The sequence below is a fragment of the Clarias gariepinus genome, chromosome 26 (assembly GCF_024256425.1).
Source record: "Clarias gariepinus isolate MV-2021 ecotype Netherlands chromosome 26, CGAR_prim_01v2, whole genome shotgun sequence".
In the NCBI taxonomy this organism is placed as follows: Eukaryota; Metazoa; Chordata; class Actinopteri; order Siluriformes; family Clariidae; genus Clarias; species Clarias gariepinus.
The window spans coordinates 18,560,928-18,586,272 of NC_071125.1; the positions used below are offsets into that span (position 1 = coordinate 18,560,928).

The following is a 25,345-nucleotide window of genomic DNA, read 5'->3' on the forward strand; positions in this document are numbered from 1 at the left end:
TAGGCTAATTTTAGATGTAGGCTATGTTACATTCAATTAAAACACGGATTTTTTTTATTTTAAACGGATTATTGAAATATTCAAAATTTACATTTTGTGTCATTTTGTTGTTTTAAATGATATATTTAATAAACGCGCATGTGATAAGTCTGCATTTCTCCGCTTCGTGTCCTGTACTGTATGTGAGAGGAGTTCGGGAAAGCGCTCGAGCTGCAGCAGGAAGTCGGACTGTACCACCGCTAGTGGAGGAGGAAGGGGGGGACGTGTGTGTTTTAATGCGCGAAATTTAAACTCCTCCTCGGTTATAAATGATTTCATAACAGAACCGAAGAACGAACAATGTTTTTATATCAATAACTAGTTTTTTATATAGTTAAAAATCGATTAATGACTCATAGAGAATGTGTAAAAATCCGGCGCACATCCGCTCGGTGGTTCGGTCCGGTGTCATTAGTTCTCTTTAGTGTTTGCCAATGTTGGAGGTCTGGCCGCGGACAGAGGTAAAAAAAAACCAAAAAACAATCACTATTGAAAGGTGGAGTGTGTGAGGTGGAAGTGTGTGAGCAGTGTTTGGTGTGTTTGTGTGTCTCCGTGGCGTTTGTTCGGCTGCCGGGTGATGTGATGGAGAGGTTTTGGGTCGGATGCGCAAGGGGGAGTTGAGACATTCAGCCATGATGGATAAACACACACACAGACACACACACAGCTAACAGCTAACCGTGCAGGGAAACCTGCATCAAAGCTATAATAAAACCAAAAGGAAATACTGGCGAACTCTTTCAAACTAATATATAAACCTGGGAAGCGTTTTGAAGCTGGAGGACAGCAGAGCTCCTGCAAAGCAGGCGGTTACTAGTGGACAGTGTCCACTAACCCAGAGAGACACTAGTCTAAACATCACACCACTGCAGCTCTATTATCAGTTATTATCAGTTATCATTCACACACACTCGTGTCATGAGCTCTTGTGATCCCCAGCTTCAGTCTTTAGCTACTGTCTCAGATTAACACTCATATATCAGTCCAGTTTAATCCCAAACACATGCTCGTGGGGACATTTCACACCAAACACATTTATATCAAAATGATCGCGACCTCCTAATAGATTCGGTTGCTACCCCGTTGGACTATTTCGTATCCTCGTGAGAAGTTACAGGTTGTTCCGTGATGATGTCACAAAGGGAATGCTGCTACCACGGTTACGTCTTAGTTAAGCAGCGTTTAAAATACAGCGGTACCAATTTAATCTGTTCCTGAGACGAGTTCTCAAGGCGAAATCAGGTTCGTATTGCGAAAGGCATTTAGCGAATAATGTACGTGCAGGTAATTCAGCCCCCGCCAAAATATTACCGATTTCACCACTATAGTTATATTTTTTGCGTATTAAAAAAAACAGGAGGTCTAAGGTGGCCATTTTCATGGTGGGAGGAAACCCTGCATGTACACAGACCCCAAGGCGGGAATCGAACCCGGACCCTGGAGGTGCAAGACGACAGCGCTAACCATGAAACCACTGAAAAACGAACAATGAAATAAATAGACATTAATCCTCACTTAACGTTAATTTATGCTTTTTTTTGGTACCGCTGCTTTAAAAACGAAACTGAAACTGGTTTTATTCTTGATAACATTCTTGGGACCCATGGTGCTGTGTCTTTACTAAATCTTGCACAAAATCCAAAAAAAACTAAATTTCGGCTACCAGAAGTATGCGCAACTGGATGTACATGTGACTGGTTCGGTCGCTTGTATGCCGAATATTCTTCGCATGGCGAAAAACATTTTGGGTTCTCAGGTGAAAATTTGCAAGGTTCGTATTCCGAGGTACTAATGTATTTATTTATTTAAGTGTGTTATTTATTTATTTATTAATGTGTACTATTTTATAATCCCCCCCCAAAAAACAAACAAACGCATTAATATGAAATTAACTCGTAAGACTTTTTTTCTGTAATTTTCCCAATTTTGTCGTAGCCAATTCCCACCAGCTCGCGAGGCAACTACCCGTTAGCGAGGGTGGACGACTGTCGTGGATTTCTTCCGATCCACGTGATGCCAGCAGGCCGCATCTTTTTGAACTGCGAGCTCACGCACTTTTGGGAGCGGCATGACACATATTTGGAGGACAACGCTATCCGCTAATTCCGCTAATTCCGCTTGCTTGAGCTCATGGACACTTGTGATTGGCTAGAGCTGCGATTGACGTGCAAGTGCTAGAGTGCCTCCTTTCCCTCCCCTATAAGAGAGCCTGGCCAATCAGCTCTTTCTAGGCTCCCGTCTGTGAGACGCTACAGCATCACCCGAGGTGCGAACTCGCAATCTCCTAATGATAGGTCGAAAACGCGGAAGACTTGTAAATATGCAAAGTTTTCATGAACATTTTGGAAATGTGTGCCTAGTCACATGACCAGGGTTATAATTAATATTAAAAAAAGGAACACTTCACACAGGACATCAGTATGAACACGAGACTATGTGAAAAGAAACTGGAGAAACACTATTACATCACCTGTAGGTTTTCAGAAGAGCGGGTTTGAAACTCAACTGTGTTGTTGCCGTCTTGCCTGGAGTACTCCGACTGAACCAATGGTTAATCCATCACTGGTCATATCAGCGGAGTGAACAGTGCCTGACTTTTGAAAAGAACATACTTACTTACCTCAGTTACCACCAGCGAGCTAGTTTTTATACTGTAAGCTGATGCTCTTCTTCGTTGTTGTTTAATGGCAGTTTGAATCTACTAGGTTGCACTACCTCCAACTATAGGTCTAATTTTTTTGACCTCTTAAAGACAAGAAAAAAAAAGTCAAATGCTACCTTTCCTGTCTTGTCTTGCTTTGTGTCTTAAACTCTTTGTCTGCTTTTATCAGAGCACTTCCACACACTCTATCTTCTCTACATGTTCTCTCTCAGTACCACTCTGCGCCTTTGGTTGGAGTCCTGTCAGTTGCATTACCGCCACCTGTAGATCACTGTCGCTCAACTTCTTTTCCAGTCCAGTATTCCTTCCCTGATCAGTGAGTCCTTATTCTAAAAAGACTGGTAACAATGCCTTATACTTTTCTTTGCATTTGATTGATACCCTACATGTCATTCCGCGTTCAGGACTGGAGTTTCTTACAGTCTTCCTGAGTCTCCAGTAACGAACTGGACGCCATATTGACGTATATAGCAACTGTTCTATTGTACTTCCACACAGTATGACTGCACAACAATCCCTGCTACCCGTTATCACCCAAATGAGGATGGGCTCCATGTTGAGTCTGGTTCCTCTTAACGTTTCTTCCTATTGTCATCTTTGGGATTTTCGGGCTGGTTTTCCCACTAAATTATACCCTGATTATTTTGATTCAGATTCACATTTTTCACATTTCATATACATTTTCATAATTTTCCTTTGATTGTGAAATTGTCATTGTGAAACAATGACAATTGATCACAATGGTTGTGCTGAATGGGAAATCTATCTATGAAAACCAAAATATATATTTTTTTATTTATACTAGGGTGCAAAAAACAAATTTCTGTTGTAAAGTTGGACATTGTTACATTTTGTTCTATGGGAGTTGACTCACTTTGGTAGCCAACCTAGTGGTTATTTGAGGAACTGCATGTTTTGGCACTTTGGTTGTTGGGCTTATTTTTCAGAACCAAAATTTCGCTCCTTAGTTTAAAAGATTACATGATTTTGCATCAGTCTGCACAGAATAACCTTCGCAAGTTGTGTCGATTTTGAAACGAACATGTAAGTAATTTTGTCTGCACTTTATTTAGTTTGCACATTAACAATCTATAAAAAAACGGAGGGAGAGCTGCCAGAGGGGCATACCGCAACGTGAGGTAATAAAAGCGAGGATTATTTGAAATAGCCTGGCTTGATTTAGTGTCACAGGTCAGTCCAGGCTCAGGAGTTTCCATAAACAAAGTGACTTTCAGGCTCTGTTCATGCTTAACATTAACATGCGTTCTGCGTGATTAGATTGTAAGAGGCCAGGAATGAATGGGGTATTAGTATTAGCATGTGAACGTGAATGCGTCTCGCTTATTCACAGACAGCGGGAAAAACGAATCAACTGCATTGTTTCTTTAGACGAAAAAATCTATAATCACTGCCATTATGTTCACATTACAAGCTGCATTGTTTAGTTCCATTTTTTTGTACATTCTTTCATTATTACAGCTGGTACACTACCTATTAGGCTAACTTCTGAGGCTGGTAACTCTAAATGAACCTCTTCTTTGCAGCAGAGCTAAGTTTTGGTTGTGCTTTCTTGGGATGGTCTTCATGTCTTAATACAACGATTGACCTTTGTTGTTTGTGCTTTTACTTAATTACCTAATGTTGTATGTGTTATTATATAGTTTTGAAACTTCCATGTAGTTCACAAGTTGAGACTGTTCACAAGTTGGGCCGAGTGGTAGAGCCCGCTGCCTCTCATTCACGGATCAGGGATAGCGCAGTGGTTAAAATGTTGGACTACTGATTGGAAGATCTCAGGTTTAAACCCCAGCACCACCAAGTTGCTATTGTTGGCCCTTGAGCATGGCCCTTAACCCTTGGATTTATAATGAGATACAGTGTAAGTTGCTTTGGATAAAGCTGTCTGCCAGATGCTGTAGCTGTAAAAGTAATTCATTTAACCACATAATTTCAACTTTTGAACCAGCCTGGAAGGTAACAGAAGACGAGCAAATAACCAAAATAGTAAACATGCCTGACAGGCTTTTAAGGTATTAATTTTTCCATGGTTTGTGGGCAGAGTTTATGTCAGTGTGTGAAAATGCAGAAATCTTATTCTGCATATACCATACACTCGTTAGAGATGTATTTTTCTACAAATCGCAACAAATGTACCATAAAAAGAAAAAAAAAACATATGGACAAGAGCTTTTCCATTAGCTCGCGTTGAGGGTCATTAATGAAAAACCAAGCGTAGAACAAGTGTAAACCCTGCTAAACGGTCCTGACAGAGAAAAATGCATAAAGGTATAAAAGTCTGAGCTTCGGAATGTGGAATTAAGAGAGAGAGAGAGAGAGAGAGAGAGAGAGAGAGAGCTGTCTGCCAGGCTGTCAGGGAAGAGCTAAAAATAATTGAATGTTTAATAATAATGATTTACCTCAGGCTTTTGGTTGTTCGGTCACACAGCTAGCAGAAGAGTAAATACTGAACACGGTTATAGAATAAAAAAAAAACTTTTGGGGCAGCTCTTTTAATCAGCAGCTAATTAAAAATCACTAGTGGTATTAAGTAGGTGCTGAGTAGTTCCGTCTTTTTCAGAGAGTAAGAGGTTTGTAGTAACTCGTAGTAACGTTTTCACATTAGGCACGATGGACCTTTACAATCCCCTTGAATCATTGCTCTCTAGGGCTGGGTATTGGTTGGGCTTTTACGATACTAGTGCCAGAACTGATACTTAAAAAAAAAAAAGGCTCAAAAAATGGTTGATGGATAATATTAAAGAATGGCATTTTATTAAAAACAAAAATTAATATAAGTTTAAAGGATACAAGTATAAGTAAGCCCACCACAAACATACCTACTACCCAACACCACCACAGTAATTTAATACCCATAACAGCATTTATGACCACATTTGCCTTATCTTACAAAACACGCTACCTCTCCTAACTTTGCTAGTGTTGGTCTGACTAAATGTGTTTAGCTTGGAGAACTAACGCTGCCGTCAGAGCTGGTGTAATTACTGCATTCACGCGCGTTAAGTCGGAATGTGATAGCAACATGGACACTTGCGTTACTACAAAGCGTAGTTGGATTTGTGTTAATAAGCTTTCCGACACATGCATTTTCTCAGTCGTTTGTTGCTACGTTTATCTCACCATCAATCTGGACTAAATTGCCTGTGCTGCTACAGCTCGTACATCCCCAGAACATCAGAGATTCATGCTTCATAGCACGGATGGAGTGCTTCTCATCAAATGCCTTGTTGACTCCTTTCCAAACATAGCATTATGATTGTGGCTGAAAATTTCAGTTACAAGTCTCATCACTTCAAATGATATCATTCTATTTTTATCTGATGGGCATTTTTAAATCTTATTTTTAGATATATTTTTATATCCTTTTACTGATTGAAGTTGTACTAAGAATTTTCTTGAGGATTTATTGGTAGGTCTTTTGCCTTCGTCATGGCTAAGTATTCGGCCAAGTCAGTACAGCCATGGAGAAATAGTGAATGGGTTTCTGAACAGCTCATTGGCTGTTTATACACAGACCCTAATTACGCTCAAATAAGTCCCAGGTGTGGAAACTTAACCTTAATAGACGTTTAAACTTACGTCTGTCAGCATGTGTGTATGCTAACAGGCCAAGCATTCAAAGGTATTAAAACTTAAGGTCAAGGCCATTTAAATGAGTTTAGTTATTATTTCGTATTTAAGAATAAAAAAAAAAAAAAAAGATTGTCAGGAAACCGTGGATCACTCGCAGTACCCAGTTATAGGATGACTGATCTGAAGACTACCTGCATCTCATCACGATCTGTGAATTTGTAGCAATCCGTAGCAAATAGATATTGAAAGTGGAAGCTGGAGTTCAGTTACCTGATCAAATACTTTACATTATTAAAACCTTTGCACTGAGTGTTGTAGACCTGCCTTCACTTTGCACTTTTGGTTTTAGGAACTTCTCTAAGTTTGCTCAAATCTTTTCAGTAGATTGTTCTAGAAACTTAGCACTGTGGAAATTGGAGATGGGGGAAAAATCAATTCAGTTACATATCACGATTCTTTTGTGTGGCAATGAATGTATCGCCACACTGACTCCAATTTTTTAAAATATATATACAGTGAGGTCAATAAGTATTTGATACATCATACAACGTAATTACTGGGTTCTTCTTTTTAGATTCTGTCTCTCACAGTGGAAATGCACCTGTGCTGAAAATTGTAGACCCCTCCATGATTTCTAAGTAAGAGAACTTTCAAAATCACAGGGTGATCAAATACTTATTGACCTCACTGTGTGTGTGTGTATATATATATATATATATATATATATATATATATATATATATATAATAAATTTATTTTATTTTTTATTTTAGTGAAAAAACGGACACTACACGGTTTTGCATGGTGAAACTCTCTTCTTTAAAAGGCAAGAAAGATTAAAACCATTAATATTCCAGCAGCCCCAATATGTGCAGGAACACAGCATTGGTCAGTAACTGATTAAAAAAGAAAAGAAAAAAAATGCTAATATGGCGTGTGTGAACGGAGGACAACTTTTGATATATCATGTAGAACCAAAGTCCGTATTACTTTTAAAACATCCTGCTGGAATATGGGAATGACATCGCAAAAATGTACAACTCTCAAAACTTATCATTATTATTGTCAAGGAAACAACCGAAAGCAACCAAAAAGAAAACATGTAATCTTATGAATCTGTGCTATTTATGTGCCAATATGATCCATTTTTTTGTATACAGTAGATGGTTAAACTGAAATAAAATTCAGTTCATCATATTGCCTATATACATATACATACAGTGGGTACGGACAGTATTCAGACCCCCTTAAATTTTTCACTCTTTGTTATATTGCAGCCATTTGCTAAAATCATTTAAGTTAATTTCTTCCTCATTATTGTACACACAGGACCCCATATTGACAGAAAAACACATTTTTGCAGATTTATTAAAAAAGAAAAACTGAAATATCACGTGGGTCTAAGTCTTGTATTCAGACCCTTTGCTCAGTATTTAGTAGAAGCACCCTTTTGATCTAATACAGCCATGAGTCTTTTTGGGAAAGATGCAACAAGTTTTTCACACCTGGATTTGGGGATCCTCTACCATTCCTCCTTGCAGATCCTCTCCAGTTCTGTCAGGTTGGATGGTAAACGTTGGTGGACAGCCATTTTTAGGTCTCTCCAGAGATGCTCAATTGAGTTTAAGTCAGGGCTCTCGCTGGGCCATTCAAGAACAGTCACAGAGTTGGTGTGAAGCCACTCCTTCATTATTTTAGCTGTGTTCTTAGGGTCATTGTCTTGTTGGAAGGTAAACCTTCGGCCCAGTCTGAGGTCCTAAGCACTCTGGAAAAGGTTTTCGTCCAGGATATCCCTGTACTTGGCCGCATTCATCTTTTCCTCGATTGTAACCAGACGTCCTGTCCCTGCAGCTAAAACACACCCCACACAGCATGACGCTGCCACCACCATGCTTCACTGTTGGGACTGTATTGGACACTTCTCCACACATACCGCTTAGAATTAAGGCCGAAAATCTTATTTCTCACCATCTTGGAGTCCTTCAGGTGATTTTTAATGTGTCTTGCACTGAGGACAGGCTTCCGTCACGCCACTCTGTCATAAAGCCCCGACTGGTGGAGGGATGTAGTGATGGTTGACTTTCTACAACAAAACTTGCGGTGGATTAAGATGAACCGTACTTACTGTACGGCTATTGCGTGAAACCGCGTAGGTGAGATAGGGGTATTAGTAGTTAACAGATTGTGGGCCAAACTTTGCTGAGTGATGGTGGTAGAATAATTATAAAGGTCTTAAAACAACTAAAAACCAAAACAACATACATGAGAAATCATAAAGGAGTTTTCATTTTCTGCAATGGAACAGTACTCTAACTAGTTACTTTTATTAGAAAATAATGTAACTGATAACTTTTTAAAGCCAGTAATGTAATTAGTTACTTTAAAAAGGATCGTTCCCCAACACAGGTTGTATGTAGTAGACCACTTTTGAATCTGGATATTTAATAGATTGTGATTTTTGCAAAATCACAATACGGAACGGGTCGTCACCTAGGTATCGTTATATCACATCAGATGATCCCTGTTCCAATTGGAAACAAAGATCTTTATAATGAGGAAACATCTTCACTGATTGTTCTAAAACCTTTGCGCTGAAGGCTGTAGAACTTTCATGCTATTGATTTAAAAAAAAAATCTAGAACTTTTGCACTGAATATTCTGGAACTTCTCCACTTTGTTCGGCCCACTGGACCTTTGCTGTCCGGGTTCCAGTACCTTTGCACCAAAGAGCTGAAATCTGTAACCCTGAGGACTGTAGAACATTTACACCTTCTGTCGGATTCTTGAACTTTATATGCATTTATGTGACTTTTTATTCTGCACCGTTCCTCTTGTATTATTTTACAGATATAGAGCATGGCTCAAGTGAAAGTGCAGAACTCAGCACACGCCGTGCCCTCCATCAATGGCACTGTGCCCGCCGTCCCGCCAGGTGCGTGTGTGTGTGAGTGAGAGGGAAAAATCCATTATGGTATCCACTTACAGCTTTTTATTTTCAACACTAAATGTCATATAATAATGCAGCGATAGTGCGAAGGGTCTGTTATTCAGTCAGACTGGTTTGTTAAGAGATTTCAGGCATTTATACAGTGTGCTACGACTGTTACGATTGTTTTTCTTTCAGCTACTCCCCAGGATAACATGGCAAACCCTAAAGAGAAAACTCCGATGTGTCTGGTGAATGAGTTAGCCCGTTTCAACCGGATCCAGCCGCAGTACAAACTGCTGAACGAGCGGGGGCCTGCACATGCCAAGGTGCGCCGCTTCAGTTCCCCTTATTACTCAAAAGCCAACTGAAGTCTAATACTTTGATCAGGATGTATCTTTACGTGAATCTATACCAGCATATACTTTATATTTATATTCATGTAATATACTGTATAATACAGGGTTCATTTTCTAATTGTGCTCTTCCTGTGTGTGTGTGTGTGTGTGTGTGTGTGTGTGTGTAGATCTTCACTGTACAGTTGTGTTTAGGTGAGCAGGTGTGGGAAGCTGAAGGCTCCAGCATTAAGAAAGCTCAGCACTCAACAGCCAATAAAGCACTGGCAGAGAGCTCGCTGCCCCGCCCCCCGCCACGCATCACTAAACCAGACACACACACCAATCCAGGTACGCACATCAAAACACACACTCTCTACATCAACCCCAGGTTCTAGAGGGGCAGTGAGGGCTCACATACATAAGACATCCTGAGGGAGGTGTGTGTCACTGCGAGTCGCATTAATGGTTCTCGAACCGTTAAGATTCTAAGTCCAGGCTAAAATCAGTGTGTGTAAGGAGTAAGAAGAGTGGAGGGAGGAAGAAAAGAAAGAACGGAGGAAAGAAAGAGGAAGTAAGGAGGAAAGAAGAAAAGAAAGAACAAATAAAGGAAAAAAAGATGGCATAGAAGGAAATAAAGAAGGAAGAAAAGGTAAGAAAGAAATAAGTGAGGGAAAAAAGGAAGAAGGAAGGAAGAAAGGAAAGAAAAAAGAAGGATGGAAGGAGAGAATAAAATAGAGGAAAGAAGAAAAGAAAGAAGGAAGAAAGCTTAGAAAGGAGAAAGGATGGAAAGATGAAAAGAAGGAAGGAAAGAATCGAGGAAGAAAATAAAGTAATAAGTAAGAAAAAACGGAAGGAAAAAAGGTAAAGAGGAAGAAAGGAAAGGAAGGAACAAAATAAAAAAAAGGTAAAAGAAATAAGTAAGTAAACTGTCCTAAATAATCATGTTTTAATATTGTACAGTGGAACCTCGCATTGCGAGTAACATGGTTTGCAAGTGTTCTGCAAGAAGAGCAAAGATTTTTTGAAAAACAAACAAGTCTTGGTTTACGAGTACCGAGTATCATGTATCACGCATGCACTTCTTGTTTTGATGCCGAGCGACATATTATCACAACCGAGCCAACGGTTTTTCTCTCAAATGCGCTGCGGAATTGTGGGTAATTGTCTTCCCTGCTGGGTCTTAGTGCGCGTCTCTTACTGGTATAATCAACATCTGGGCACGCGTGTACTGGTTACTATAACACTGTGACCATGAATGTGCGTGAAAACATTTTATTTTGTGTCTGTATGCGTGTGTGTACAGCGCGCGTGTACTGTTTATTATAACACGGTTAAAGATAAGGTTAAAGATTCATTTTCTGCCTCCCTCGCTGTATCAGCCTGCTCTGGGGCATTGGACACCGTGCCCCTTCACACACACACTCCTTCTCCTTTTGCCTTCACACACACACTATCTCTCTCTCTAATGGAAACACTGCTCTGTCTTTGCCTCTTCTCTTTCTTTAGCTTCTTACACACACACACACACACACGCACACACACAAAGCGCCTGCACGCTTAAATGGAAACACTTATCTGTCGGATAAAATGCAGGTTAATTTGTTTTATTTTTACTTTATATTTTGTGTTAATTATTTTGATGTATTTATTTTTTTGGGCTGTGGAACGAATAATTTGAGTTTCTATTATTTCTTATGGGGAGATTCGATTAATGAGTGTTTTGAAATGCTTCTGGAGCGAATTATGCTCGTAATCCAAGGTTCCACTGTATTGAGTTTTTAAATTATTTTTCACATAAAGTCACACACTGCTGGTTTAAAAAAAAAGTGATTGATAGGTTTTGGAATCCATTGGTCACTGTCGTTTCTAGATCCATTCCGAAGTCTATTTTAAAACATTTGCAGGGCGGGTTTAAGGACCTTACCTTTCACCTTACTGTTTGGAATCAGCGTTAAGTGATAAAATTAAATTGAAATGCTTTAACACTATTTTCAAAATGTTCCAGTTAAGATTGTTTATTTGGTCAGGTCTCGGCTCAGCAGCATCATGTGCCAGTAAAAGGAAGTCAGCTGACGACCTGAATGTACCGAATGACCAGGTTATCACATCTTGGCCCTTACATTGTGTGCCATATTGTACATATGATATATAAGATGGTCAAATTGAACATAAGTGTGTGTGATTTTAGTTATGGCCAGACAGTGTGCTAGAGATGCATTTCTACAAGAAAATTTAAATTGTGAGTGCTTCACCTCAGTAGAGGGCGCTGGTGAACAGCTGGTGAAGATTTGAGCATTAATTCCAATCGGAATTTGGACGATAATAATAAAAGAATGACACTTGGCTTTGTGACCAGGTTCTACATGGGATCTGAACATATTAGAGTTGGACATGTGTCAGAAACCATGTTAAATAAAGGTAACCTAATGGAAGGGGTGGACAAATTGCATAAATCCTGTGCTTAAGTAAAAGTAAAGATATTCTAGCTAAAATGATACTCAAGTAAAAGTAGAAGTCTTTGTGCTTGAGAAAAAGTACAAAAAATACTTACCGTCAAATTTATTCAAGTATCAAAACCCTGATCCTGTATTGGCTCATTATAGCCTTTAAGGCGACTCTCTCTCTCTCTCTTTCTCTCTCTGTCTTCTTTTCAAAACTTTGGCTGTGCTGTTTTTATCATTGTTGGGAAGCAACTCCACTTCAGATTTCTAACACCTGATACAAAGTAGAGTTTACAGACCCATGCAACTATGTACTGTATAATAGTCAACAGGTGGCGATATTACTGCTTTAAATGCTACACACCACATAATACCATTGAGAAACATACTGAAGGAGGAAGTACAGATGTTTGTTGTAGGATATAGTGGAGGTAAAAGTAAAAAGTATCAATTAATAAAAATACTCAAGTAAAGTACAGTAACGACTCATATTTCTAATTATGTTACTCACTCACTCGCTCTCTCATCGTCTATACCACTTTATTCTGTATTCAGGGTTGCAGGGGGCCTGGAGCCTATTCTAGAATATTTAAGGCATGAGGCGGTATACGCCCTGGACAGGGTGCCAATCCATCGCAGGGCACAGACACACCACACACTGTCACACACTACAGGCAGTTTGGAAACGCCTTTTAGCCTAATCTGCATGTCTTTGGACTGTGGGAGGAAACCGGAGTACCCGGAGGAAACCCACCAAGCATGGGGAGAACATGAAAACTCCATGCACACAGAGACAGGAATCAAACCTGGACCCCGGTGGTGCAAGGCGACAGTGCTAACCACTAAACCACTGTGCCATAATCATGTTGACCTTAGATCATCACCAAAACATTCAGGCCCCTTTAAGGATGAAGATCATTTTATCCTGTCCTAACTCCCCTTTTGTGTCTGTCTGCCTTTGTTGGATGCTGAACGATCTCTGTGCAGTAGAGAGTATGTATGTGTGTTACTGTACCTCAGTAATCCTGGTATGACACTCAGCAGGACTGACTGTTTTGTGATGTTGTTGCATTTCGTCAGCGCTGTTTATTTTTACGTAAACACCTGCATGTGTTCTTCAGGCAGCATCACCCCTACTGTGGAGCTGAATGGATTGGCAATGAAGCGTGGAGAACCAGCCGTCTACAGACCCCTGGAACCCAAACCCCTCCACAACTACAGGGCCAACTACAACTTCAGAGGCATTTTCAATCAGAGGTGAGTACCGACTTGGACCGTGGAGAAATCCCTGAGTTTACATTACAGAGCACACAGCTGCAGCATGGACGAAGCACCTGGATAGTGTTAGAAAAATCGCAGTCTGTTTAATTTTTATTTTTTTTTCCAATAATAAAAAAAAATTTAATAATATATTCAATGTTAAAATATATAATTATGCAACATAATCAGCGTGTACTACAAAGAGATCCTTAATATGAATAATAGTTTAAATAGAGCATAGAGCCTAATATTGTCAAGCAGTTAACCCTGTGCATGTTAGGTTTTAGTCCACTTATTTTAACCTGAAGCACTGCTTATAAAAAGACAGCTTTAATTTAGGTTTTTTAAATCAGATTATTTAAGTAAAGTATTATCTATATGCCTGGACTTATGTAGCAACATCATTTCCACTCCTGTCCACTAGGGAGCAGAAGAGCTCCACATATATTTAAACTTTGTTTATATTGTGTTCATGCTCAAGCATGATTATATCAAGCAATATTAATTTGTGTAATACTAAGATCGCATTAATAAAGAATTGTTGATACACATATATATATATATATATATACACACACCCTTTTTTAAATAAAAATAAACCAGGACTTTTGATTGCATAGGGTAACAGAACACAGTTGTTCTTGTCGAGGGGTCGCTATCCGATCTACAAAATAACTTGGCACAGATTTTAAGCCCTGGATGCCCTTTCTGACGCAGCCCATCCATTTCATCCGGGCTTGCATCCAGTGGCTGGGGTTTGGGCACGGGGTGGGAATCAAACCCGGGACTTCCGCACGGCAGGCGAGAAATCTACCACTGAGCCACCATTGCCCTCATAACATAACAGAACACAGTTATGAGAGTAAAAAAATTGCCTTTATTTCTCTATATAATCCCCTGCTACAGTAATGCACTCATCCCAGCGTTTCACTGGTGCTTGGATACCATCAAGGTCGAAAGTTTTCTTAGTACGCCCAATTATCAGGATACTTGCTTCAATTCTGAGACGCTAGCCTCCCAGGAACTCCTTTAATGGCCCATACAGGTGGAAATGGCTTGGAGCGAGATCAGGACTGTACTCTGAGTTGAGTTCCTGTAATGTGGAAGTGGTGTTCATGAGTGAACGTGTGTATGAAAGAGATGCGCAAGTTGGGAGACAAGTTATCCGTCGATTTATCAAGAATTAGACGTTTCACTCGGGAAGTGTTTGCCAGTGAGCTCCGCACCGCCTCAGCTTTCTTTAAAGCATTTGCACCATTTAAACTTTTTACGCCTTCATTCATGAGAAATTTCATCACAAGTCTAGGTTTGATTTGACTGCCCCTCGTTCAAAAAAAAACCCCAATAAGTCATATAACAGTTATTCAACATTGTCGTTTGATGCATACTTGACAGAAACATTTGTAAAAAAAATAAATAAATAAAAATAAAAAGCAAATTGCTCGGAATAGATATACTGAAACATTTCAAGCCAGAATATTGGTAAATAATATCAAATAAACAAACATACATGTACATAAATCCATAAACACCAAATATACAGTATACTGATTTTTAAGAACATCACTGGAATGAGCTAACATTTCAGTACACAATCAAGTGCTACAAAGTTGGACAGTTAGGCCTCGAAGTGTCTGTTTGGAGCAAGTTTGTTTTGGACAAAAGATTGCATTTGGAGTCTGGGGGGGTCTTTTATACATTTTTGGCTGAGCCGTCCCTTTAAATTGAATTTATATACATAATAGAGGACGTCAAAAGGAAATAATAGCCCTGCTGAATTACACAGGCGGTTATACACACACAAACACAGGCATACACATTGTCATCATGCAGCAGGGGAGAACCAGCACACAGGCTCATCTTGTTCCATCCTAAACGCTCAGAAAAACGCGTGTTTGTGTCTCTGCCGCGGATCTTTGGCACACAGCTTTACAAACAGTAAGACAGCCAGGAGCCAAGGCAAATCTGATCTCTGTAAGATTACATCATTCTGGAATAGACAGAGACAGGAGAAAGAAAATGAGAGAAAGGGACAGACAGACAAACCTGACAGACAGACAGGGAGGAAGAGAGGGACAATAAAGAGACAATGAAAGGAGGAAAAATGAAGATCAAAGATGAAAGAGGAACAGTAAAAGAAGAAAGGGGATACGACAAAAGGGTAGCGGGAGAGTGCACAGGTGAGGGGAAAGGAGAAAAAGGGACAATAGACGGACGGAAAAAATGCGAGACGGAGAGAGGCTGGAAAGTGGTGAGAGATGGACAGAAAAGGGGACAGAGACTGGGATGTAAAGAACAAAAGTTAGAAATAGAGTGAGTTAAGGAAAAGAAAAGAATAATAAAAAGAGGAAGAGAGACAGATGGATGAGTAGAAATAAGTAGGAAAGAAGGTCAATAAAAAGGAAGGAAATAAAGTCATGGAGAAGGACAGATGTAAATGTAGAGAGAGATATGTATACTGAAATGTGGAGACAGACAGGAAAAGCAAGAGTGCCTGATATGCAGAAAGGGGAAGAAAGAGAGTAGAGATAGAATAAATTAGAAGAGATGCACATTCAGACAGAAAAGTGAGCGAGACAAAGAATGAAACAAAAAAATGGGAAAAAGACAAATTGACAGATCTAGGGAGACAGACAATAAGTGTGGGGGAGAGTGAGAGATACAGAAACTAGACTGATGGACTGACTGGAAGGGTGAGAGAGAGTCAGACAGGCAGGGAAGGGCTGAAAGGCAGAAGAAAGAAGACAGAGAATGAAGATGGGGAATGGTAAAGTAGGAGGGCCAGACAGGCACGGAGAAAGACAAGTTGCCATGGTGATATTATATAGTTAGAATGATTAAACTCCTCACCGCAACCGAGATCGATCAGGGAAGGCAGTGTCTGTCACTGGCTTCATTATTTACTCCATATTTATCCCTTAAAGTGTCTCATCTGGGGAAAAACCGACATACTTCTGTATGTATGTGTAATTGTGTAAAAAAAATGTGGTTGCTGAAAGTGTGTGTGATTTACACTATGAGGCAGTGACCATCACCTTCATCATCATCATCATGACTGCTTTTTCTTCTCTATTAGCAGAACGACAATTGTGCTGGTATACAAAAATGCGTAAAATTGATTTTGTGTGTTTCACATACAGTGGAACCTTGGATTACGAGTAACACAGTTTACGAGTGTTCCGCAAGATGAGCAAAGATTTTTAATACATTTTGACTTGAAAAACGAGCATTGTCTTGGTTTACGAATACTGAGTATCATGCATCACGCATGCGTTTCTTGTTTTGACACCGAGCGTCACGTGATCACAACAGAGCCATCGGTTTTTCTCTCTCTTGCGCTGCGGAATTGTAGATAATTGTCTCCTCTGCTGGGTGAATACACACACACACACACACACACACACACACACTCTCTGCCTTACACATAAACTTTGCAGGCATTAAGACCCAGCAGGGGAGACGACTATTGCTATTCACCCAGCAAAGAAGACGATTACACACACTTTCTGCCTTATGACGCACACACTCTCTGTCTTACACAGAAACTCTGCTCTGTGATTCCGTTAGTATGCGCTCACGCAAGTGTGACTAGCGATGTTCCTTGCTAATTTTCCCGATAAAACAGTCTCTACGTTAATGTGGTGTGTGTGTGTGTGTGTGTGTGTGTGCAAAAAACAAAAAACACACTCATATGCACCCCACACCCTGCGGCTCAGACGGATTCCGATGCATGACCTAGGTCAAAGATTTATTTATGCAATACCTGTAAATTCCTAAAATAAGAAATAACCGGTTGAACAAATCAGGTCAACTCCAGATATAAAAAAAAATTACTTACTCTCCTGAGTTGTTTTGTTTAATAGCCATTTAAGTATTAAACATTATGGTAACCTATGTTAGGTACACCCAAGCACTAGAACATGCAAACTCCATGCACATGGAGACGGGAATCAAACCCAGACCCCGGAGGTAACAGTGCTAACCACTAAGCCACTAAACCACCCATTTGGAGTCTAAAAATAAAAGTAAATAAATTCTGTATTTTTTGATATATACTTATACAAAAGGATGTATGTCTGTGTATGAAAATGGCTGTAATTCCTCAATGGTTAACACCACACTTTTGTTAAACCTGAATTAAAGCTAAAAGTCTTGACTTTGTTGACATTTTGAGTGTTTCGTTTCAAATCCAGGTTTAAAAATGGTTATAAAACAATTTGTGCTTCTCAACTGTATGCTTCTTTCAAGTCATATATGTTAACAATTTCATTATTTATTAATTTATTCATGCATTTATTTAAAACAGGATGTAGCTGTACTGAAGACGTGAATGAAACCTGGCTGATTTCTGTCTCCAGTACTGTTTTTACCCAACACTCCCTTTTTTTTTTTGTTTTTTTTTTTTACGTTATCATCATTGTTAATTTAAGTTAAATGAGATGGATGAAGTGGTAACATGGCACTACGACCCCTAGCGAATCCTGATCCCTGACTCTGCGTATAAAGAGAGAGAGAGAGATTGTGTAAAGGCATATGCTTACTGCATGGTGTAAATATTAGCATAGTATGATATAGTTTATCAAAGTGTAATAAAATAAAGTCCAATGGTAGTGGATTAACCCAGGGAAAGTCCTTCAAACAAACCAAAATTCCGAAAGGGAGCTAATAAGGAACCCCTCTGATCCAGACTGGATAGTGGGACTAATAACGTCAGGGAATCGATTGCAGTTGTGGTTTCATTGCTTCCTGCCACTGCTTGACTTCCTGGGCTGTTGCGTCAGCGACGCCGTTTACGCCTGGAACAATAACGAGGGAAACCGCCACGTTGAAAATGATGATATTTCCTGCTCTGATACAGAGCAGAGAGAAACATGCTAACGGGGAAGACCTGAACCGCAGCGCTGTTTCCTTATCATAATGTCAGCATTAGCAATATTGAATGAAATGCTTTAGCATGCATGATTCAGTGTCCATGACCTTTTGTAGGTGGTGATAGTCTGTTGAATATCCGTGGAATGCTTGTGGATACAGTGGGACTGTAAGAATGTAATAACTAATATGCGAACATGAATTCTGATGGACATGTTGAAATCAGTCTTCAACTTGTCACGGGGAGGGACAGGAGAATGTTTAGCTACAATAGAAGTTACACTTTATATACACTTTAATATCAAAAGATAATAGACAGTGACATCACATTAACATGAAAAATTAAGAAAATAATTAGTGAAAAATGAATGCCTCAATATTACTGAGGTCAGGAGACTATGATGCCCGCTCCAGGACCCTAACTTTTTCCGGGAAAAGCCACTGAAAAGTCGCCTCGTCCTTGTGTTTTGGTCCTTTCCATCATTGTTCATGTTGGAATGTTCCAGTGCATCCAGATGCAAATTGGTCTCCAGTATTTTTGATAACGGGCTACGTTTATCTGGCCATCAATTTTGACTAAATTCAGGCAACACACATCTTCAGACACACATCAGAGATCCATCTTCATGCTTCATAGCACAGATGGCGTACTTCTCATCAAATTCCTTGTTGACTCCTTTCCAAACATAGCATTATGTTTGTGGTCAAAAAGTTCCGTTACGGTCTCATAACTTCAAATGATTTTGTTCTAATTTCCTAGTTTGAACACTAATGATTGGCATTTTTAAATCGTTAGATATATTCTTGTATCCTTTTCCTGATTTATAAAGTTTAAATAAGAATTTTCTTTAAGATGTTGACAGTTTTTTTTGGCCTTCGTCATGGCTAGGTATTCGGCCAAGTCAGTACAGCCATGGAGAAATAGTGAATGGGTTTCTGAACAGCTCATTGGCTGTTTATACACAGACCCTAATTACGCTCAAATAAGTCCCAGGTGTGGAAACTTAACCTTAATAGCCGTTTAAACTTATGTCTGTCAGCGTGTGTGTATGCTAACAGGCCAAGCATTCAAAGGTATTTAAACTTAAGGTCAAGGCCATTTAAGTAATTCCAGTTATTATTTTGTATTTAAAAAGGGGCTTTCTAAAGTATGTAATGATAACTGGATTCACCTCACCATTAAAAATAATTTTTCTGTTCAACACACCCAGGAGATTTACTTTTTTTTTTTTTTTTTTAATACTCAGACCAGTCCATCTGGCACAAGCAATCATACCCTGAATGAAGTTACAGAGATCGCACTTTATATCTCTTGCTATGTTTTTGTGAACATAAGCTCAAGTCCAGTATCTGCATGATTTTTATGCATTGCGCTGCCACTGCAAAATTGCCTGATTTGATAACTGCACAAATCAGCAGGTGTAAAGGCGTTCCTATTAAAGTTTATGACTTTTAGCCAGGTAGTACTTCAACTTTTCAATGCTCCATTTAACGGCAAGGGCCTCTTGCTCCCCTCTTGCTCCACTCTGCTGGGGTGACTTTCTACTCACATACAGGACAGAATTTTCACTGCAGAAATCTTGAGACAGCACAGTCTCAGGGACGTGCCAGTGTGAACTATGAAGAAGCATTAGAAGTCAAGATGCTCTAGGACTGGCAAAACTCATGTGCAATCCCTTAGTTTTTCCGCACACCTGGTCCAGCTGGTAGTTCTGGTTCCAGTCCTGGTTAGTTCACAATCAATCCGTGACATTTCTTTTGCTGTTAAAGTTGGTTAGGAGGGCAGGTTTCATTAAAATTTTTACACAAACTCGGCCAGTTCCTGTTTCTGAACAAGGTTGAGGACCACATCCTTGTGGATCATATTGTCAGTCCCAAATCTTGAGTGCTGAGACAATAGACAATCCATTTTTTTCAAGAGAAATGAATTATATTGATAGCAGGTTTAGTGCATTTGATGGTTGCAGGCAGTGGTTCACTCCAGCCAGGCCTCCTTAGCCACATAGAGCAATCCTTAGGGCTGCCTCCCAAAGAGGAGTTTGAGGGGGGTGAATCAGGTTGATAACTGGAAGTTTTGTCTCTCCTCATTAACTATTCATTTCAGAATCCACTTCAGGGCCTGGCTGAAACGTTCCACCTAGCTGTTGAGGACCTGCTTTGGTCTGTCCTTGGGTAGGCAGCAGGGCCAATTCTTGGTTGATGCTTAACAATGTTATCTTGTGGAGAGGGCTATTCTCTTGGTAGCAAGTGGCATGATTGTAGGTGGAAACAAGGTCTATGACTATTTGCCTAACGGGCACTCCTGTAACGATACAGGGATCATCTGGGACAGTGCATATTAAGGCTTTTCCATTTGATCTCCAGTAAAGGCCAGTGGAACCAGTCACTGATCTTTATACTAGGATGGTAATACACTATGCATTTTTTTTAACAATGATATATGAGGATGGCCATGCTTAGTTGATTCCAGAAGTGCCTTCCTAGTCACTGTTATTTTATTCCTGGCCAGACACAGAGGGCAAGAAATGAATGGTCTGAGTGCTATCACTTTCAGCTCCCCTGCCAGCATTATCCTCTGGGACAGGTAGGTTTAGTGGGGCCTGGCTGGTTGCATTGACTATGCTGAGCTTTTAATTTTGCAGGAACTTTATTTAGGGACCAGGCCAGGCTCATACTACAAGAACATACCTAGTGTAAGTTTTGGATCAACACATTGAGCCTGAGTCATTTGCACTTCTGGTACCTAATCTGGACCTCGGTTGTGGGGACCTCTGTGACATGACCATGGACACAGGTGATCTCATATGTCTACATAGAATTGAACAGTGAGCTAAAATGATTCGAGTTTGTGTGCCCAGATTGGTGCTCCATCAAAGGTGACCCAGGGTGTAGACAGCCAGATCTTCTTAGGCTCAGGGGAGGCTCACAGCTCTAGTTCCATGGGCATTGGTTCTTCTAGGCCAATCTTGTGAGCAGTTTTGTAGGTTGCCAGTGGCTTGAGTGATTCCATCATCTCTTTTGGTATGGCCTAGGGGCAGTGAGTGCGCATTCTATAACTTTCACCATGGATTTGGTCATAAATGAAGAAGAGCATGCTGATCTTTTACACCTCATCCAGCAAGCTCTTCAGGAACTTCTTAAAGGCCAGTAAAAAGAGTCTCTCAATTCATCCAGCTGATCCTCTGTGGCGGTTCCAGGGTCGTGATAATGTTGCGAAGGTCAGTGAGTTCCAGAGGTGGCACTTCTCTAGTCTTTCCTCAGCGGAGACTGGGGGAGTGTCAGTGGCATCACTGTCTGTATGCCTTAGAGAGAGGCAGAGTCAACATACAGTCTGCTTTACACACTTAAGATGTTTTACACAGCCTATTTTGACCAATATAAAGTAAAAAACTACTCTAAACTATTTGAAAAGTATTTGAAGGCATTTGTTTTAACTTCTATCTGTGTAAGCAGTGGGACCTGGTTTCATCCACTTAACTGGGTCTTGAGAAGACATTTCCTGACTTACTGAGTGGGATTATAGGATCGAATGGGTTTTTATTTTAATTTTTTCTCACTCATTTAATTTAATGAGTGATAATTGATATTTCAAGGTAAAATTAAGCAAACTTTGTTGCCATAGTCTTCAAGCAAAATGTGTTAATATTTATGAAATCGATTTTTAAAGGATTGACATACTTGCAGTGTGACTAGATGAAAGGATGTCTAGGTGACTAACTGAAAGGGAGCCAGCTACCAGACTAGCTGTGAAGAAACACACCATAAAAAATGTTTAAAATCTTTTTAGTTATGTGTTCGGTTGGAACAGCATCAGCTGGTTTCATCATTTCAGGGCGTGCATGTGTTTTTATCACAGCTGTGCATGATTATGGGTTTTTGCGAATCATCACCAGCATACATATTTGTATCAAAGGCTACATCACTGACCTTGATTTCCTTCTTCATTCTTATCTTGTTGATTTAGTGAGTAGTTGTGGTGTCCAAATATTTCTTGTTGAAGTCAAACTGAGAAAATAACATGCAATCACAGGCGATCTGTATTTATGGAAACAGTGAGATGAACAGGCGTAAAAGTGCCAATCACGAAACTGTGTTGTTGAATTGATAAGCTGAACAGAAGTGCTACACCTCCATGGTATTTTTTAAATGAGAGCATTTAAATACGGATTTTATTCAAGAAACCTCTCAAAACGGCTTTCCATGTTTCCGGGTGTAGATTTAGATTCCCAAAGACAGGGGCATGGAAAGCTTCCTGAGGCTTACTACTTTTTGATTTAGTTTTTCTGTACCACTGTCTAGATTCGAAAATTGAATAGTGTTTACATTATAGTATAGATCAGTAAAATTAAGCCGGTTTTATCCAACCTTTACTTTAAGTCTGGCTTATGGTAAATAATTTGAAGACAAAAACCACAGATTTGAAAGAAGTGATTTGAGATTGTTGCTCTTAGCAGGTGTAATGTGGAAATGGTTGATTTAGTGCCGTCAAGAATAAAAAAAAAGAAAGATTTATTGATATTGGTTTAGTTTGAAATGCAAAATGATGCAAGACCGAATGCTGCTGCCAGAAGATAATATCTAACTGGCAGCAGCATTCGGTTTGGCCACATGTTGAAATGTTTTTAAGTCTGTCCAGAAAGTCGATCCAATTAAACACTCATGATTCTAAGTGGTAATTAATTTCATTGTGCAATACCGCCACCTACTTTATTTCAGGTTTTGCCATTATAAAAGATTGTCCTAGCCCCTTTATCTTTATACTGTATCTTCCATATTACCAGTAAGTCAGGATGCAGCTGTAGTTATTGTCAGTGTTTTCTGAGAGTGTTTAGTCTGTTTTAGTTTAAGCGTAGACACAGTCATTAAGAAAGCATTTTATTTTTTTAAATAAACACAGTAGATATTAATCTAATGGACAGTTCAGCCGATAGTGTATGCTAAAAGAATTACATGTTTAAATTTACTCTGGACATGTTACGATTAATATTTCACTCAAACTCGACTACATTGCTAAAAAAAGTCTTAAGTTTCTACTAGGGTTGCCAGATTTTTTTTCCTTCTTCAGAATGAAATTGATCAAATCCTTTATTCTGGCGTTATGTTATCTTGAATATAATCTAAGATATACAATTTATTGTTTGGCCACATGTTGAAATGTTTTAAGTCAGTCCAGAAAGTCCATCCAATTAAACAACAACCATGGTTCTAACTCGTGAGCAAATTCATTGTACAATATTTCGGGCAGACGCAAATGATGATACTGTGGAACTGGCGAAATTGGTTTATGGGAATGGGCCGGATTGTGGTAAGAACTCCTCCGGTGGTGGGTAAGGGGGCGGATATTGCAAAAGATTTGCTCATACGTCTATTCCAGCTGAGGAAAGACATTTCAGTAATGTCATTTTCGTTAAATGCATTATTCATCCATTTTCAGTAAATGCTTTTTCTGGCTTAGGTTCAAAGCAGATTTGGAGCTTGATCTGGGCTCATTGGTGTAAGGTGGAAACCCAGAATTAGCAAAGCGACATCCCTCCAAAGTGCCAAACTTTAAATGGTCTAAAATGTATTAATTCCTTAAAATTTTACCACAGAAAATGGAAACCGTTCTCAGCTTCTGCTGATACTTCACTTTTTGTCAGAGTATTACTACTTCTTTTGAGTTTGGGCAGTTGGTATACAATTGATTGCTTGGCCACATGTTGAAATGTTTTTAAGTCTGTCCAGAAAGTCGATCCAATTAAACACTCATGATTCTAAGTGGTAATTAAATTCATTGTGCAATACCGCCACCTACTGGACTGGAGTTTGGAGCAAGAGATTGGCTGGGAAAAAAGATCATTCTTAGGTATACAGTAAGACATTTGAACAACATGTTCAGTGCTTATTCAATACTATTCAATATTTCTTCAGTGCAGGAAATATAGCTGCTCCAATAAATATTAGTGTTTAAGAATTGAATCACATGGAAAATTGCAGTCCCCAAAAATCGGTATCGAATCAATGGTCTACACACGATTCACAGACCTGGTTATAGCTTTCCTGTTTACCAAGGAATATCACAGACCTTTAAAATATAAAATTATGAATGCAGCTGCCTATCTGCCTTTACAAGCATGGCCATACATCCTATTAAATGCCTGAAATTATGGAAACAGCACATGGTGTGTCATTATGAGGGAAGCAGTAGCGCTGAGCAGAAGGGTCATTTCTTTAGAGGGTAAACACTGAGTGCTCTGATTAAAAAGCAGAGGTCACCCCTAGTGTCTCGTATGTGTTTAAAGCCATAACACCAGAGGAATTTCAATTTCCCAAGCTCATTTAAGTGTCAGGAAGCCCGGATGTTCAGTACTGCGGTCAGCTGAAGCAGAGCTGGGTGAAAGCATATGGGTTGGTTATAAAGCACACATGCCTCACACAACCTGGAAATCCTTTTTATTATTATTATCCGAGTCTCTTGCACCTTTTAGTCTACAAAATCCAGAGACAGTGTATGAGACACTCAACAATGAAAAAATCTGTTTGAGATGTATGTTTGATAATAGTAGAGTGCTTCTTCACTAAGCATCAGTCTTGTAGCTCCAATACAAAAGCAATGAAATGTAATGTATGTCGCTTCTTTGATTGTTCAAAAGCATTTATCTCCAGAATCCTGCGTTTCTGCGGGTTTACGCCGTTACATATTTGTGGCTAGATTCTCTTCGTGAGATGTGCTTTACGAGCAGAATGCTTAACGTATAGAGTAACACTATGATTCGTGTCACATTATTTTATTTGGAGGAGTTTACTGCATACACTGTAAATATGTTATCATTGTAAGTGCCTTACTGTTCACTTCCTAAGCAGTTCCAGCTCAAATGCATTATTCCCATTATTCCACCACTGCTTCATGTCATTTTTACTACAGTAAGAAAAAAAAAACAAGAATTTCACGTAAATAATCTGGGGTCAACAATAAAACAAAATGTTATTTAACAAAAAAAAGTGATCTTTTTTTATTAAAAGTGATTTAATATTTTTTTAATTCATAGAAAGAATCATAATTTTGTAACAGTTAGTCTTCCACTACATGAAAGTAGTCATCATCTCCAGTTTAGCACCATTACATTAAATAAAAAAAAAATAAAGCATTAACCCAGCAAGCCGACAGATAGCTCTATGATGAACTGGGTTGTGGCCTAAGTTACCTAACTGACCTGATTTGACTAAGATGTTAGCATAG

The 25,345-nt window shown here is 39.4% G+C and overlaps 1 protein-coding gene across 5 annotated transcripts in view; it reads left to right on the forward strand.

The window, feature by feature from the left end:
• Positions 1-449: 449 nt before the first annotated feature.
• The window catches only part of stau2 (staufen double-stranded RNA binding protein 2), a 103,153-nt gene continuing 78,257 nt past the window's right edge, over positions 450-25,345 (forward strand). For 4 of the 5 annotated variants that reach the window (XM_053487738.1, XM_053487739.1, XM_053487740.1 and 1 more), the window contains exons 1-5: positions 450-500; positions 9,140-9,224; positions 9,417-9,547; positions 9,745-9,904; positions 13,119-13,254. In XM_053487738.1, coding sequence (XP_053343713.1) covers positions 9,149-9,224; positions 9,417-9,547; positions 9,745-9,904; positions 13,119-13,254 — 503 coding nt within the window. In that variant the 5' untranslated portion in view covers positions 450-500; positions 9,140-9,148. Of the gene's footprint in view, positions 501-9,139; positions 9,225-9,416; positions 9,548-9,744; positions 9,905-12,955; positions 13,026-13,118; positions 13,255-25,345 lie in introns of those variants that run through there. The other variant, XM_053487743.1, reaches the window with a different exon arrangement.